General features: G+C 30.4%; 2 protein-coding genes and 2 long non-coding RNA genes across 4 annotated transcripts; all 4 read left to right on the plus strand.

Moving 5' to 3' along the window:
• The first annotated feature begins 3980 nt into the window (after positions 1-3980).
• On the plus strand, positions 3981-4962 carry LOC126899174 (putative inhibitor of apoptosis). Its single transcript, XM_050673777.1, has 3 exons — positions 3981-4269; positions 4345-4513; positions 4599-4962. Exons 1-3 carry the CDS (start codon positions 4225-4227, stop codon positions 4766-4768), a joined length of 384 nt encoding a protein of 127 aa, XP_050529734.1. The 5' UTR covers positions 3981-4224; the 3' UTR covers positions 4769-4962.
• Positions 4963-7093: 2131 nt separating this feature from the next.
• On the plus strand, positions 7094-8640 carry LOC126899163 (uncharacterized). Its single transcript, XM_050673762.1, has 2 exons — positions 7094-8211; positions 8244-8640. The coding sequence occupies exons 1-2, from the start codon at positions 7506-7508 to the stop codon at positions 8312-8314; spliced, it is 777 nt and encodes a 258-aa protein (XP_050529719.1). The 5' UTR covers positions 7094-7505; the 3' UTR covers positions 8315-8640.
• Positions 8641-8694: 54 nt separating this feature from the next.
• On the plus strand, positions 8695-11483 carry LOC126899186 (uncharacterized). Its single transcript, XR_007702507.1, has 4 exons — positions 8695-9664; positions 9733-10035; positions 10103-10530; positions 10601-11483. It is a non-coding gene; the product is annotated as an uncharacterized LOC126899186 (long non-coding RNA).
• Positions 11484-13448: 1965 nt separating this feature from the next.
• Positions 13449-14586, plus strand: LOC126899195 (uncharacterized). The gene is made up of 2 exons (XR_007702517.1): positions 13449-13754; positions 14524-14586. It is a non-coding gene; the product is annotated as an uncharacterized LOC126899195 (long non-coding RNA).
• Positions 14587-18180: the final 3594 nt, after the last annotated feature.

The raw sequence follows: 18180 nt of genomic DNA on the forward strand, positions 1-18180 counted from the left end.
AAGCTCCTATCGTGATGTTTTTTGTATTTAAAACTACCATAACTTATTGAAATATTAAAAAAAATAAAATAATTTTTTTTTATATTGAAACCTTAGGTAATTTCCTTTCATTTGATATCTTTTTTTTTGAAAAACTAACACTTATTCTACTCACAGGGGAGGATTCAAAATAGCAAATTTTTTATAAAAACCAACTTTTTCAATTTAACTTTTGAAAATGTTCCGGAAATATTCACAGTTTTATTTAATCTTAAATTAAAACTTAGATTATATACTTTACTATGAAAAAAAAAAAATTCGAAATATACATTTTCTACTTGGTGAAAATGGTTACCGTATTAAAAAATATGCTATTTTTGTGTTAAAATTCTGGGTTTTGTATTTTATTTTATTTTAAAATACATGAAAAGGGGAGTACACTGATTTGGATAAATAGCTTTTTCCATACAAACGATTAAAATAATTCATTTCTAATATTTTTAAAGTATTCAACTACAAAAGTAAATAATTTTACTTTGTAATTTATTAATTTTTTAACTCTATTTTGTGTGCTACTATCAGTCTATAATATTCAAATTTATTTAGTAACATTTTACTATGTAAATAATTTCTAAAAAAATTATTTTTAGTTTCACCTGAATTTAATAATAAACTTTTACTATTGTATAAAATTTTATAATACGCTCTATTGAGTAGATATTTTTAACAACTTTTTTTTTATTGGTTCTTTTAGTAAAAGTAAATTATTAATATTAATTAAGTTCTGAATATATCCATTTTAGAATATTTTTAAACACCAATAATTAATTAGAAATGATTACTATGATTTTTATTTAAGTGATCTATTATGATAAAAATGTAAAAAAAAATCCAACTTTTCTGATAAATTTACTGTAAATAGTAATTATAAAATTTCCTGACTCCATATTAATCTTAACAATTTCATTTTTTTCTATTTAATAATGTCAATTTGAAACTTGCAAGTTGAGCTAAAAGTTATGGTAAAAAATTCATTTTTTTTTTTTTAATTTAAGCTCACTTTAAAGGACGAAATATAGAAGGTTAAAAATTATTACTTTTAACATATTAAAAATCAATATCAATAATAGTTTGAAAACAATTCAATATTACAATTATATAATATATAATTTTATATTATAATTTTGAATCTAAGAATTACTAATCTGTATATAATTAAGGAAATAGTTGATGTTGCTTTTGTAATTATCCACCAATATCTTAGAATTAAACATTATCTACAGGTTTGTATCAAAGCGTTTCTTATGATAGTGATTTTAATCACTATCAGATTAAATCTATAGTGGACCCAACTATGTCACGTTGGGGCCGCGATCCTACTGTGCTGGGTTATTTCAATTTTAATTTACTATAACTTTTCAAAAAATGTATGGATCAATACAATTATTTTTTCATAAATACTTTGTTTACTTCTTTCATATAATATAAATTTTTTGAAAATTTATCTTTTGACCTGACCACAGAGGGGATTAAAAATAACTAATTTTATATACCAGTTAAACTTTTTCAACTCAATTTTAGAAAATTTTCTGGAAATATTGACACATTTATTAAATCTTAATTTAAAGCTTGTGTAATATAATATACTATGCAAAACAAAAATTCGCGATGGAGTGAAAATTGTTATCACATTCAAAAATATGCTATTTTTGTGTTAAAATTCTTGGTATTTTATATTAATTTATTTTAATATACCGTATAATGGGGTACACTGATTTTAATAAATATTGTAATAAAAAGTGCATTAAAGGAGGGAAAGGTGTTTAGGTTATAGTTAAATGGATTGTGTTGGATTCAATCATATCGTGATAATTCTACCTCTTACCCACTCTATCCTATTTCTTAATTTTATATAAATATAGTGTATGTCTTATGACTACACTACCTTGATATCTAGATGGACTCGTAGATGATGAATTGTGATGTTTCTTGTTGACGTTGATATTTTAAGTTAATTTAAATAAATAAAAAATACTGGGATGAGAGTCAAATTACTGAGTGTATTTCTATGATTTTAATTAATTTAATAAATGTGTAAGACTTATAATTAAGGTTGACAAAAGTGTCATGGATTTTACATTATTAACTTTAATATGAAAGAGCAAGAGTATGAGGAATAAATAGTGAGAAATAAGTGGCGTGCTAATTTCCTAGCCCTTTTATATTAAACTAGTTGATAAAGTTTTGAAGAGAGGCTAGTTTTTCCTAAGAATTTAACTATTTTATCCTTCCGTCTGTTCGGTGCCACAGATGCGGTTATGGTAATTAAAAAGATTGACATTAATGTAAAAATTTCTCCAAATGATCGATTTATTTGTAAAAAGTAATAAAATAATGTAGGTTAGAAAAGTAATATATAAATACCGGGTACGGGCTCTCAAAGGTGCCGACAAATGACGTCATCTATTGTTCTCGGGATAATAATGGGTGCACAGATGAGATGCATTCCGTCATGGTGACGTTACACCTGACCTACCGTAACCCTCCCTGGCCCCGGCGCCTGTGGGGACTGCATCCAGGTGCATCCAAGTGCAGCTCGTGACGCCATCCCCCTAGTTGACGACGTCATATCATTGACCTAAGGGGTAAGCCGTTATGACGTCATACCTGAACCTACTACAGCTAGCCCGTTACACACACACACACACACACAATCCTTATGACGACGTCACGCTAACGCTAACTCTGTGCTATGAAAATGTGAGCCCTAGATGCCCTATCACGTCGTGATATAAAAAAATATTTTATATTGTGTCCCGTTACACAATCTCAACTATATAATATATGTTAGTTGGTCGGTCAAAAAAAAAAAAGTTCATTTTCCAGAGTACCTACACGCTAACGGTCCAATGTATGTATAGTACGCGTCGAGTCCGCGCGTTTGATGTGTCACATCCCTATATACAGCCGTGCCAATTCACCCCCGACGTTTTCGTTTAAGTTTAAGTCGATGTTTCGTAAATGATGAATACCCCTTCCATGTGGTTCCGCTACACATTCCAAACATTACGACAGTCGTTGTGTTTGATAAAAAAACCACTGAACACGTGCATAACGCGTAGGCGCAATATCTCACAGCATTACTACAAGGTCATTTGTTGTTTACAACATTGACTCTGTGATCTATACTACTATATACCCTTTTATTGAAACATTGATATACAATATTCGGTTTTTATTGATGCGTACCATTTGTACAGTATAAATAGTTAAAGCCTGTTAATCTTGAAATTAATGTGTTTGTTAATTTAAAATATAACCGATTACTGAACACATATCTATAACAAAGGTAACACTTGTGACTTCAATATTATTGTAGAGTCCTTCCGCGGTGGACGTCAATCGCACGAAATATTTACCACGTATTTGCGAGTGACCTGAAGAAGTGACCGTACGTTTGTACAGTAAACACGATGGACAGTGTCAGCGACAGCACAACCGTCAAAACGTTGTGGGAACATATTAAACAGATGCACGCTTCGCTTATCGGATTATTTTTTTGTATAACGGCTGCAACAATCTTTTTGATTTTAATGCATTTCACACAAACCGCCGTTGACAGTAGCAGATATCAGATCGTAAACAGTAGCGACAGCAATAGCGGATACGACGATGCGGATGACATCGATAATTTAAAAAATAACTTGTTTGTAATAACTAATCGTTTGGACGCGCTCGGTCGAGATTACATAGCAATCGATGATCGTGTTTTTATATTGGAAAAACGTATTGAAACAGTAGAACGAACGTGCCATTGAAATGTCAACGGGTGTTATTTAAACTAAAATAGCTGACAAACGAAATTAGACTAATAATGTTTTTTTTTTTTTTAATGATTTTCAAGATAGTGATATAAATATTACAAATTATATCGTACTTTGATAAATTGAATAATTTATTATTTTTATAAGTGAAACTAAAAAAAAAAAAAAAAACTCATTTTAATATGTAAAAAAATTTACTACACTAATACATTTTTCAAAAATTTAAGAGAGTTGTAGTATTTTTACGCGTTGAATGAAATCTACAAAAAAAAAAAATCAGACCATGTGTGACTTTAACTAGCTTTAGTGTCCACACAAAATTAATTTTCTCAGTTTAATCATTCCACTGATTGCGACTTACGCTGTTGTTTGGTTATACGTTTAGTATCAGTGTGTATTTGATCAAAAATGGACAGTGAAAATGAAACGTATAAGGCGTATAAAAATCGTCTCAATGAAAATTCAGGTAAGAAATTAAAACTGTATGTTACGGTGCGATACTATCTACGTGCAATTACTTTTCAATTAATTTTTTGTTCAGGATATGATGTTTTACTGTTCGACGTCTAATGACCAGCAGCCTAGAATTAAACTCTCTAAACACAAAGAGTTTGCCAATTATAACACTCGTTTAAAGACTTTTGAAAACTGTCCAAAAAAATTGGAATTAAAAATATCAACACTTTGTGATGCTGGATTTTTATACATAGGTATGGGACTATATATTATTAAATGTATTTTTATGATTCGTATATTTATTCAAATACTTTATTTATAAGTGTATATAATTTTTAGGTAATGGACAAAATGATCAAATGTTATGTTACTGTTGCAGTCAAGGTTTGAAAGATTGGGATGAGGAAGACGACCCATGGGTAGAACATGTACGTTGGTCTCCTAGCTGTACACATATATTGTTATGTAAGGGTCAGTTATTTATCCAAAATAATAAAATAACGAAATAAGACTACTATTATTTGTTATTTTGATTTTCATATAAATAATAAATCAATGTTAATCTTATATATTATTGTAGTTTGAAAAAAATAAATGAACATTTTTAATATTGTATCTTGTGTGTTATATGAAATTTAATAGCAATTTTCGATTTAGTAAAAAATGTATTATACTACTACATTCATAATTTTCATAATCTAAGAGGGTTATTGTATTTACAAGCGTTCGTATCTAACAAAAAAAAAAAAAAATCAGATACGTGTGACTTTATCAGATTTATTGTGTTCCGAATTATGCATATATATTTTTTTCCAACTTAAAAGAAAATCAACAAAAATATTGCTAAAGTCGCGTTTTTTTTTTCACGCCTAAACCATTATATCCAGTAAATATTCTATACATTTTTTAACGTTAAATTATGTTTTACATAGCAACATTGTAAATCTATGTAAGCAATTTATTGATCCCCACTAGTAAGATATTGAATTTGTTGCGTACGAGGCAGCTAGACCGTAGGACGGCTAGTTGTGCATCGCACTAGAATGCCGTTTTACTTTAAGTCTGTTTAATAAAACGTTAATATTGATGCGGGAGTGGGTCACCTAGGAGATGACGGCTAACTATAAATCCAATAAGTAAACGAGAGTAGACAATAATTAAATAACAAATAATCTCATATATTAGAAATTCCTCAGAGAGTATCTTAAATTTAAGGGGTAACGGGGGGGCCCTTAAATACTAGAGGCCGGCGAAGCGGCATAAAACATAGTTAATCTCAATTAGAACAAACAATAATTAACATTAAAAATAATATAAAACTCAGCTGTATAGATGACTCTGTTGATGATGGTGAGTGGACTGTATGAGATCTTGTGGTAATGATGTCGAACATCTGAGTATGACGAGTCAGAGTGTAAATCCAGGTACGTAATGGCAGATGAGAACAGGATACGGCAATGATAATGTTTAGTGATGGTCAGGGCCCAATCTCTAGTGGCGTGCAAGGGCACGTAAACTTTGAGCACAAGGGTGCAATAAACAAATAATAAAAAACTATGGCGTACAACGGCCGAACAATTTACTATTCAAGCGAGGGCGCTTGCAACAGAAAAAAGAGTGACACAAAAAACAATTGACAGACTGACTTATGACAATGTACTGTCCATGGATGAAAAACGACACGGAGGTCATCGATTTGCTGTGATGGGTGGGCAAGGGGGTGAGTAAAGCAAGATGCTGGTGATCAGCTGTCCCACCAAATAATATAATCAATGATCTTTATAACAACTGGTCAACTAGATCCTTCTAAAGGCGTTCTGTACCATACAGAATTCATCGGGACTTTTATCCCAAACAATTAAATTCATTGTGCTGAAAAATATAAATTTTACTGTATAACTCTAGAAATAACCCATTATCTGTTTATTCACTTTTTGGTGTTTTTACGCGGCTATTCATCATCTACTACTACTGTTTTTCACGGCCATTCTTGTGTATTTTCAACAGTCATTTAATTGTAAGTATAATTTTTTTTAAATTGTCATAATGTCTTAACCCTTCAATGCATTTATTTATTTTTAAAAATCGATAATACTGATAAATTTCACAAAGTTTTTTCATAAATAAAATTTGTTTACTATAATTCGAAATATTTATATTAAGTATATTATCAATAAATAACTAAAATTATAATATTTTAAGTAATACAAATACGAATTTTTAGGTCATTAAATATATTCAAAAACCCGTTCCAGTGTCTTTTTAAAGTATATTTCTGTTTTCGTGTATTGAACCAAAGTAAGTTATTATCTAACCACCACTATTCAGTTATAAATGTACTTATAAGTTTACAATAATTTTAATCATTCAAAATGAAATTACCAAAGAGTTAATTTTACACTTTCCACCTCACTGTATGTGTAAATATTGTGATGAACAAATACTTACATGGCCAGTGTAAATTAAGTGTTGTATATATAGTTTTGTAAATATATTTGAATATTATAAATTATTATGTTGAAAAATGTTAAATAAATATGTAAATATGTTGTATTAATGGTATGTGTGTGCATTCGTTTTAACTAACTTAAAAAAAAAAAATGTATTTATTTCCTTATTAAATAATTTAATGGCAACAATGTAGTAACTATAAGGCGTTTGTCACATTTTTAGCGGGTGAATGTGTTAGTATTTATTATGTTGTAAAGGTTAAAGATTATCGTCTTGTGTAAAACATATGTGTGTGTGTGGGTGATACGCTCCGCCACACACTCAATGATTTCTACAATATATGATGACGAATAGATTATAAACAACTGTATTATTAAAAAAAAAAAAAAACAACTCAGTTTATAAGTGGTTAGAGGAGTACACAAAGCTGTAGGAGTGCATCGACTGTATTGTAGACTAGTAATTTATCTTAAACATAAACAAATGGAGAGAGGAGAGGTGTAGTATGCTATAAGAGCATACCGATATGTATATCAGATTAATGGTCTCGTGGCAAGCGGATGGAGGTGACAAAAAAAAAAAAAAAATTTCAAAGCACTAGCTGCATCCGTTTTTGTGTTACGTGCAATTTTCGGAGAATCTGTATTACGCGGTATCCTCCTGCGTGTCATTCTGTGGCTGATGGTAGTAGTTATTGTTAGAAATGTACATATCAGTGTCGAGTTATACACCATTAATACGACATTCACCATACACACGGTTAACTAATGTATTAATTTTTCAATAGTTGTTATCATGTCGTTTGTATGCGGTTGTGGGTCTTCATTTGTCGATAGTACTGGTTTGAATGTTCATTGTAGTATGAATCAGGGTCACCGTCAAACTGTTATTTCAGGGAAACGATATTTGTCTGCGCCTGCGGGTAGGGTGACCAAACGCGCGTGCATGCACGTTGCAGGGACCGGCTTTGTTCCGATAGAATCTGCACTACGCGGTCGAGTTATACATTATTTTTTGAAAAATGAAACGACTATTGACGAAATTGACGATTTTATTCGATACGTGAGTGACGATTTAACCACCGTACTAAATGACGTCACCAAGCACGGTATAATAAAATTCAACGTTGTACTGCACACAACTTACATACACCAAGTTATGGGTGAAATGAGAGACGTATCGTTTAAAACGCGTAACAAAACTGTCGATTCAGGTACCGTATATGCCGCCGTTTTTGATGGAATCACGGAGAAGCTCGTGTACGAACAACAGGAAATGGAGACCCGAGGTAGCGGGTGGTCGCTATTATTCATAGACGGACTGCTGTTGAGAGTCACGAAAATTACACCATTTAGCGGTGACTCGTACGTTGAACTTCCACAGTGTATCAAACAAAAATTTGCGGTCATAAACGTAAGAAACGCCGACCAGCAGTGTTTTAAATGGGCGATTTTATGTAAGTACAACAAGAACAAAAAAAATAAAGATCAATGGAATGCAGGTTACATTGATCTGGAAAANAATGGAATGCAGGTTACATTGATCTGGAAAAATCCACAAATATACGTTTTGATGGCTTGACATTGACTTTCCTACACCATTGAAACAAATTATTCGATTTGAACGTAATAACCCGTCAATGTTGATCAATGTATTTGCGTTGGACGATAAAAATAACGTGTATCCGTTGCGTATCACTAAATCGCGTACGAGCACCGATCATGTTGATTTACTTTACGTTACCGAGCCGGGAAACAGCCACTATTGTTATATATCAAATTTCTCGAGACTCGTGTCAAAACAACGAACCGAGGGCAAACGACAGGAGTACTATTGTAAACGTTGTTTAAACGCATTTACCAATCAACCGTTAAAGACTCAACCGAGCGGACAAGCGGGGGTGGATGAGCACATTAAAATGTGTGGAAAGTTCAAGGAAGCGCGAGCCGTCCTTCCCGCACCCGACTCCGANTGCCATCCTTCCCGCACCCGACTCCGACCAGTCGGTACTGCGGTTCAAAAACACAAGGCGAGAGGAGTCGGTTCCAGTGGTTGTGTACGCAGACATGGAGAGTTTGTTGGTTCGTGCCGAGCAACAAGTGTCCAAGTACTGTACGGTTACACAAGATCACCAGGCGATGATCTACTGTTTCTATGTGGTACGCCATTCTAAGGTGTTGCCGAAAAATATTTGCGATGGACTACCAAACGAACCGGTACTGTACCGGGGACTGGATGCGGTCAAACACTTTATCACGACGTTGGTAACCATTGGTAAACGCATATCGGACATAATGAATGTGAACATCGATATGACGCCACTGACACCGGAGGAACAACTACGTTTCGATACAACGAATAATTGCGAGTTGTGTTCAATTAGGTTCACGGATAAAGTAAAAAAAGTCAAGGATCACAACCACTGGACGGCTCGGTTTCCTTCCGTTTTGTGTAACAAATGCAACCTGTAACGACGTCCACCGGCCTTTATCATACACGGTCTGTCCAACTACGACTCGCACATGATTATCCCAGAATTGGCGTACGACGATAAAAACATATATATCATTGCACAGTCCGAAAAAAAGTACATCATGTTCAGCAAGACCATAGATGATTATTTTCGTATCCGGTTCATAGATTCCTATCGGTTTCTACAAGCTAGTTTATCTAAGCTGACCGCCACATTGTCGACACCGGATTTCGTGCATACACACAAAGTGTTTGAATCGCTGGAGTTGGTCACCCTAAAATCTGTTTTTCCGTACGAGTACGTCGACTGTTGGGAGAGGCTCGAAGAAACACGATTGCCGCCCCGTGACCAATTTTACAGCTCGATCACGCATCAGACGGTGTCCGAGGAAGACTATGAACACGGTAAAAAAATGTGGCAACACTTCAGTTGCAACACTCTCGGTGATTACAGCGACAAGTATTTACTTGTTGACGTAATGGTATGTTTTTTTTTTTTTATATAATTTATTTCCGAATCGTATGTAATAACTTTTGTTGTTTGATGTAGATACTGGCCGATGTGTTTGAAAAATTTCGGAAGGAAAGTCTGACAAATTATAAACTCGATCCCGCACATTATTTTTCGTGTCCGGCATTGTCGTTCGATGCAATGTTGAAGTACACGGACGCATACATTGAACTATTGACGGACCCGGATATGTTGTTGATGTTCGAAATGGGTATACGCGGAGGTTTACGCAAGTTAATCAGCGGTATGCTCGAGCAAACCACCCAGATGTCCCCGACTACAACCCCGATTTGCCTCACAAATACCTTCAGTATTTGGACGCTACTAATTTGTACGGGACAGGTATGTATATTTAATGTAATTTTATTTATATAAAAAAATATTGTAATTTTCTATTCTTTTTTTACAGCCATGATGGAACCTATTCCGTTTGGATATTTTGAGTGGTCGACGGCAACGCTGGAAGAAGTACTGAACACCCCCGACGACGGTGATTACGGATACCTGGTGGAAATCGATGCACATTATCCTCGTGAATTGCACGATTTACACAATGATTTACCATTTTTTCCGGTAAACGAGCGATCACCGTTGTCGTCTTCGAAACACAGCAAGTTGATGACCACGTTACAACCAAAACGTGGTTATATCGTGCACTACCGCGCACTAAAACTAGCTGTGAAACACGGTGTGATCATAAAAAACTGCATAAATGTATAAAATTTATGCAATCCCGCTGGTTGGCACCGTACATTCAGTTGAACACGGAATTGCGTAAAAAAGCGACCACCACATTTGGACAAAACATGGCTAAACTGATGATCAACTCAAACTATGGTAACATATAATTAATTTTCCTAACTTCGATTGTAATTTTTTTTTAACTTATTTGTTTCGTGTTCAACAGGAAAAACATTGGAGAACGTACGGAAACACCAAAACATACAACTCGTGTGCAACCCAAAGAAACTGTCGAGATTAGCGGCAAAACCGTCGTTTAGTCACACCATCGTATTCAACAAAAATCTGGTTGCCGTGCACATGTATAAGGAGAAGATCAATTTTTACAAACCCATTTTTATTGGACAGGCCATATTGGATATAAGTAAATGTATAATGTACAAGTTCCATTACGAGGTTATGATGCCGTTGTACGGACCCGAGCGACTTCTACTCTGTTACATGGACACCGATAGTTTCATTTACTTGATAACGACCAACTGATTCCACGATGATTTGAAAAAGTACTTACTAGAATATTTCGACACGTCGAATTACCCGATCGATCACCCTTGTTACACCGATCGACGAAAAAAACAACCGGGCACGTTTACTGATGAATGCAAGGGTAAGCATATACAAGAAATTATCGCATTGTTACCCAAAGTGTACGCTTATTCAATAGCCATACAAAATTACTACGACAGGTTGTTGGTTACGTGGCAAACGGACGAGGTGAAGCGATTGAAAGGCATGAGCATGGGTGTGGTGAAACATGAAATCAAAATGGTTGTCTATTTGAATTGCTTGCGTGGTACACTCAAGCAAACCCGCAGGGAAATGTCCGTAATACGCACGAAACACCATAGTGTTTCGACGGTTGAAATTAATAAACTCGCGTTGGTCAACAACAACAACTACGATAAGCGGGCGTTAATCGGTGACGAAGGAGAGTACAAGGACGTGTATACAAAAGCGTGGGGGCATTATTCTCTGGTCGATGATGACCACAATGACGACGACGAAGAAACAAATTAAACTCAAAGTGTAAATTATTTATATTTAATAAAATAAATCGATACATTTTTTGTAATTTTTTAACCAATTTTTTTATAACAATATGTAAATAAATGAAATTGAAACGCAAACTCGGTATGGGATTAAAAAAAAAAAAACGGTAGCACAGTGGGGTCGAGGCACAGTGTGGACGAGGCATAGATGGGACAAGTATAGATGATATCTGACAGTGATTAAAATCACTATCATAAGAAACGCTTCGATGCAAATCTGTAGATAGTGTTTCATTTAGAGAAATTGGTGGATTATTCCAAAAGCAACATCAACTCTTATTTCTTTAATTATATCCTGATTAGTAGTTCTTTGATTTTAAAATATAATATATGAATAAATACTAATTATAGTTTTTAAATTCAGTATGATATTGTGAGGCCAGATATGATGTATGGTTCATAGTGTTGGGCGGTTGTTAAGAAAGTAGAGCAGAGAATAAGTGTAGCAGAGATGAGAATGCTTAGTTGGATGAGAGGAGTGACTAGAGAAGATAGGATAAGGAACGAGCATATAAGAGGAAGTAAAGGTGTTGCGTCAATTGTGGATAAGATGACAGAAAATAGATTTAGATTGTTTAGTCATGCTATGAGGAGAGAAGAATCGGAAGCTGTAAGAACAGTTATAAAAAATGAATTTTGAAGGAAAAAGAGATAGAGGAAGACCAAAAAATAGATGGAGGGATGCTATTGAATGCGATTTGAGAACAGCTCATGTGAGCGTAGAAGATGTGGGAGATCGTGTCAAGTGGAATCTTAGGATAAGGGTTTCCGACCCCAAGCAGTTGGAATTAAGGCAAAGAAAAAAAAAAGATTACCAGAAATTCCGGTGGCAATTGACATAATATGATTGTTGTTTGGGAATGTACAATTCAGCGTTTAGTTGGGTTTAAACAATATAGAGTCAAATCAATTACCTACTCTATCGGTTGTATCTTAATATACACTACACTTAAATGATACTATAAATAAATAAACTCACACATACACACATATGCATTTATAACATTGTGTCTAACGTAAGTGTAACATGATAAAAAGTAACCGTAAAATGAAAAAAATGGAATATAAATTTTAGTACTCATATTAAATGTAATGTAACTCGAAAAATATTTGTTTAAATGAAAAACTATAAAATNAATGCTCAATTTCAATCAATGAGGACAATTAGTATGTCATTATACATATTTTAATTCAACTATTAATAAAATAAAATTTGCTTGGGAATTTTTTAAGAAATTTTTCCTTTGTTGACTGGCCTAGATGTCAATTTTAAACTTGTAATTGAGCTAAAAGTTATGATAATATATTCAATTTTTTTTACTATAAACTTTCATAAATCTTTATCAAAAATTTTTCATCAACTCTAAAGAACCAAAAAAATAGGCTAAAAATAAAAATTTGGACTGATTATTTTTAACATATTAAAAATCAAATCAGTAATAATTTGAAAACAATTTTTTTTTTCTTTTAATTATTATTTTATATATATAATTAGTAATAATATAAAANATTTTATATGTAATTAGTAATAATATAAAAAATTAGAACTGATAGATAAAGTCTTATTGCAGATTTGAAAACAACGTGAAAATTTGATTTAGAAAAGTATATTTTTGCTTCTGATGAAAGTTCTTTGAAGTCCAGTGCATTCATTTATAGTAACAAACAGTTTTTATTGATAATTATTGTATCAAGCCTTTTAAAATTTTATACACGTAAAAGTAAAGCAAAATATAACTTCTTTATTAGTTTTATAATTTTTCCGTTTAAATACAATATTAAATTATTAAATATCAATTTCATATTAAATTTAAAAACTAGAATTAGTATTTATTGATATATTATATTTTAAAATCAAAGAACTACTAATCAGGATATAATTAAAGAAATAAGAGTTGATGTTGCTTTTGGAATAATCCACCAATTGCCTAATTAAAACAAAAAAAAAAAAAGTTTGTTGGGAATTTTTTCTGCTATTCTGCAAAATTACTCCTTCGTTGACTAGAATGAATCATTAAATAGAAAATTTTATGAGAATTAAAACAATGTTATTTTTAAGATTAATATGCAGTCAGAAAGTTTTATAATTATTATTTATTGTAAATTTATCAGAAAAACTCATTATTTTTTGCATTTTTATCGTAATAGAACACTTAAATAGAAATCATAGTAATCATTTCTAAGTAATTTTTGATATTTAAAAAGATTCTACTATTGAAATATCCAGAACTGAATTAATTTTAATGATTTACTTTAACTAAAAAAAAAAAAGTTAATATTTTGAATCCCTCTTGTGGGCAGGTAAAGAGTTAGATTTAAAAAAAAAAACCAAATGATAGATAAAGACATGCATCTAAATAAAAAAAAAATATACTGATTTGGTCATTTTTGATAAAGTTGTAACAGTTAACAAAGTTAACTTACAAGTTTTATACACTGGACTACAAGGAACTTCCATTAGGAACAAAAATATACTATTCTAAATCAGCTTTTCGCGATGTTTTCAAATGTGCAATTACACTTTTTCTATCACTTCTAAGTTTGAATATTATTAAAAAATAGTATTTACATATAAAAAAAGCTAAAAATAATTAAGAACAAAAAAAATTGTTTTAAATTAATGCTGATTTTGATTATTAATATGTTAAAAATAAGGAAAATGACATATTTAACCTATTTTTTTAATCGTTTAAAGTAGATTGTTGTAAATGTATATAATAAAAAAAAATAATTTATTTTTCCATAACTTTTAGCTGAATTGGCAAGTTTGACATTGACATCATAAAATAGAAAATTTTATGACAATTAAAAATATTGTATCGTTAAGATCAATATGCAGTCAGAAAGTTTTATAATTATTATTTATTGTAAATTTATCAGAAAAACTCAATATTTTTTGCATTTTTATCGTAATAGAACACTTAAATAGAAATCATAGTAATCATTTCTAAGTAATTTTTGATATTTAAAAAGATTCTACTATTGAAATATCCAGAACTGAATTAATTTTAATGATTTACTTTAACTAAAAAAAAAAAAGTTAATATTTTGAATCCCTCTTGTGGGCAGGTAAAGGGTTAGATTTATAAAAAAAACCAAATGATAGATAAAGACATGCATCTAAATAAAAAAAAATATACTGATTTGGTCATTTTTGATAAAGTTATAACAATTAACAAAGTTATAAGTTTTATACACTGGACTACAAGGAACTTCCATCAGAAACAAAAATATACTATTCTAAATCAACTTTTCGCGATGTTTTAAAATGTGCAATTAGACTTTTTCTATAACTTCTAAGTTTTAATATTATTAAAAAATAGTTTTTACATATAAAAAAAAATAATTAAGAACAAAAAAAATTGTTTTAAATTAATACTGATTTGATATAATATTTAATATTAATTTGATTATTAATAAGTTAAAAATAAGGAAAATGACATATTTAACCTATTTTGTTAATCGTTTAAAGTTGATTGTTGTAAATGTTTATAATAAAAAAAAAAAATTTATTTTACCATAACTTTTAGCTCAATTGGTAAGTTTGACATTGACATAATTAAATAGAAAATTTTATGACAATTAAAAAAATTGTATCGTTAAGATCAATATGCAGTCAGAAAGTTTTATAATTACTATTTATTGTAAATTTATCAGAAAAGCTCAATATTTTTTTGCATTTTTATGGTAATAGATAACTTAAATAGAAGTAATAGTAATAATTTCCTAGGAACTTTTGTTGTTTGTTGAAAAGATTCTATAATTGAAATATTGAGAACTTAATTAATTTTAATGATTTACTTTAACTAAATGATCCAATTAAAACAAAGTTTTTAAAAAGATTTACTCAATTGAGCGTATTATAACATTTGATTATATTTGTAAAAATCAATTGTTAATTCAGGAGAAAAAACAATCATTTTTTTTAGAAATGATTTATATAGCAACATGTTACAAAAAAAATTGTAATATTATAGTCTAGTAGTAGCACACACAAATACAGTAAAAAATTTNTTTGAATATTATAGTCTAATAGTAGCACACACAAACAGAGTAATAAAATTATTAAATTACAAAGTAAAATGATTTAATTTTGTAGTTGAAACCTATCATATCATACTTCATTCGTTCATAAATATTTTGAAAACATTAGAAATTAATGATTTTAATTGTTTTTATGGAGAACATGTAATAACTAACAGTTTAATTTATAAATTAGAATTTTTTTTTCAATTTTTAAGGGTAATATCTTCAACTAGATACGAATTGTAGTCATTTGACGTATCGTTGAAAAAATTAGGTCAAGTTAGAGCAGAGAAAATAAATGATAGTCACAAAAAAATATCTTCTCAGCTTTGCATCGAAGCTAAAACTTAAAATATAGTAAAATAATTTTAATACGAATAAGAAATTTCTTCTTGCAAGGGGCGACTAAAGTGATGGGATCCTTGATCTTTATTGAAGTTATTGAATCTAAATGTGATAAAAATCAAACGAGTTAAAATTTATACTAACTTAAAAAGAATTAAGAAAAAATGCAAAAAATTCATTGCCATACGCGGGTTGGAACCTCGTACCCCAACGTGTAAAACATAAGCAACCATACGTCGCTAACGTCAATTGAAAAAATTGGTTATTTAAGCTAGTTCAAATTTCAAAGTTATTTCTCTCGATTTAAAAGAAGCAAACAAATTAAAATAAGTTTTACTTTCTATGCTATATTAATTTTAATTTATATAATATTTATAAAAATCTGTACTCCCCTTGTCAGGTATTTTAAAATAAAATAAAATACAAAACCCAGAATTTTAACACAAAAATAGCAATTTGTTGAATACGGTAGTTATTTTTACCATGAAGACAAATCCAGAGGTCAAATTTTTTTTTTTCAAATTAAAGTATATTACATAAGCTTTAATTTAAGGTATATATAAAATTGTCAGTCTTTCCGGAACATTTTCAAAAGTTAAGTTGAAAAAGTTCTACTTTCTATACGCATTTTAAAAGGTTTGCACCCCCCCTGTATAAAGGGAAATGGTCCGATTTTAAAAAAAAGTATGTCGAATGAAAGAAGTATATATAAAGTATTTATCATTAAAGAATAAAGTTGATTCATGCATTTTTTAAAAAGTTATAGCAACATAATGTTAAAAAATGTAAAATATAATATCAAGAATTTTTTCACAAAAATAGCATATTTTTGCATACGGTAGTCATTTTCACCATGAAGACAAGTCCAGAGGTCAAATTTTTTTTTTTCAAATTAAAGTATATTACATTAGCTTTAATTTAATATATATATAAAAGTGTCAGTCTTTCCGGAACATTTTCATAAGTTAAGTTAAAAAAGTTCTACTATCTATACGCATTTTAAAAGGTTTGCACACCCCATGTATAAAGGGAAATGGTCTGATTAAAAAAAAAAGTATGTCGAATGAAAGAAGTATATATAAAGTATTTATCATGAAAGAATAAAGTTTATTCATGCTTTTTTTAAAAAGTTATAGCATCATAATGTTAAAAAATGTAAAATATAATATCATGAATTTTTTCAAAAAAATAGCATATTTTTGCATACGGTAGTCATTTTCACCATGAATACAAGTCCAGAGGACAAATTTTTTTTTTTCAAATTAAAGTATATTACATTAGCTTTAATTTAAGATATATATAAAAGTGTCAGACCTTCCGGAACACTTTCAAAAGTTAAGTTGAAAAAGTTCTACTTTCTATATGCATTTTTTATATTTGAAGCCCCCCCATATATAGGGAAATAGTCTGATTTAAAAAAAAAGTATATCCAATGAAAGATGTATATAAATACTACTTCTCATGAAAAAATTGTATTGATCCATACATTTTTTAAAAAGTTATAGCACTTTAAAGTAAAAAATGTAAATTATAAAATCGAAAATTTTCACACAAAAATAGCATTCGGTAGCCGTTTTCACCATGAAGACAAGTCCAGAGGTCAAATTTTTTTTTTTCAAATTAAAGTACATTACATTAGCTTTAATTTAAGATATATATAAAAGTGTCAGACCTTCCGGAACATTTTCAAAAGTTAAGTTGAAAAAGTTAATTTTTTGTGAAAAAGTTGTCATTTTAAATCCCCCCCTGTGGGCAGGTTAAGTGTCAGATTTACAAAAAAAATATACCAAATGATAGGTAAAGACATCAAGCATCTATATAAAAAAAAATTTTGAAACCCTTCCTGTGGGCTGTTAAAGGGTCAAATGTTCACGAAAATATCTAAAATGATAGGTAAATATCTAAGGTATCTATAAAAAAAAAAAATTATTTTGATTCGATCATTTTAAAATAGTTATGGCACTTTTAAGTAAAAAAAATTGAAAAAAAAAACTAGCACAGGGGGGTCGCGGCACAGTTGTGACGTGGTATAGTTGGATCAAGTATAATGATATCTGACAGTGATTAAAATCACTATCAAAAATAAACGCTTCGATGCAAATCTTTAGATAGTGTTTAATTTTAAAAAAATTGGTGTTTTATTCCAAAAGCTACTTGATCTGCTGGTTCCTTATTAATATCTCGATTAAGATAAAGTATGTCGAATGAAAAAGGGTTTATTAAAAAATATTATTTCTCATAAAAAAATTGTGTGGATCCATAAATCACTTTTCAATATATCATAGCATTATAACGTTAAAAATGTAAAAAATAAAATCGAGAATTT

This window comes from Daktulosphaira vitifoliae, unplaced genomic scaffold, assembly GCF_025091365.1.
Source record: "Daktulosphaira vitifoliae isolate Bord-2020 unplaced genomic scaffold, ASM2509136v1 Scaffold_2, whole genome shotgun sequence".
In the NCBI taxonomy this organism is placed as follows: domain Eukaryota; kingdom Metazoa; phylum Arthropoda; class Insecta; order Hemiptera; family Phylloxeridae; genus Daktulosphaira; species Daktulosphaira vitifoliae.

Bases quoted from the DNA above. Each gene is read 5' to 3' on its own strand.
- LOC126899174 (XM_050673777.1), top strand. From the start codon at position 4,225: ATGAAACGTATAAGGCGTATAAAAATCGTCTCAATGAAAATTCAG. The intron at 4,270-4,344 runs GTAAGAAATTAA...TTTTTTGTTCAG, and splicing joins TCGTCTCAATGAAAATTCAG to GATATGATGTTTTACTGTTC. The intron at 4,514-4,598 runs GTATGGGACTAT...TATAATTTTTAG, and splicing joins TGCTGGATTTTTATACATAG to GTAATGGACAAAATGATCAA.
- LOC126899163 (XM_050673762.1), top strand. From the start codon at position 7,506: ATGTCGTTTGTATGCGGTTGTGGGTCTTCATTTGTCGATAGTACTGGT. The intron at 8,212-8,243 runs GTTACATTGATC...AATGGAATGCAG, and splicing joins TAAAGATCAATGGAATGCAG to GTTACATTGATCTGGAAAAA.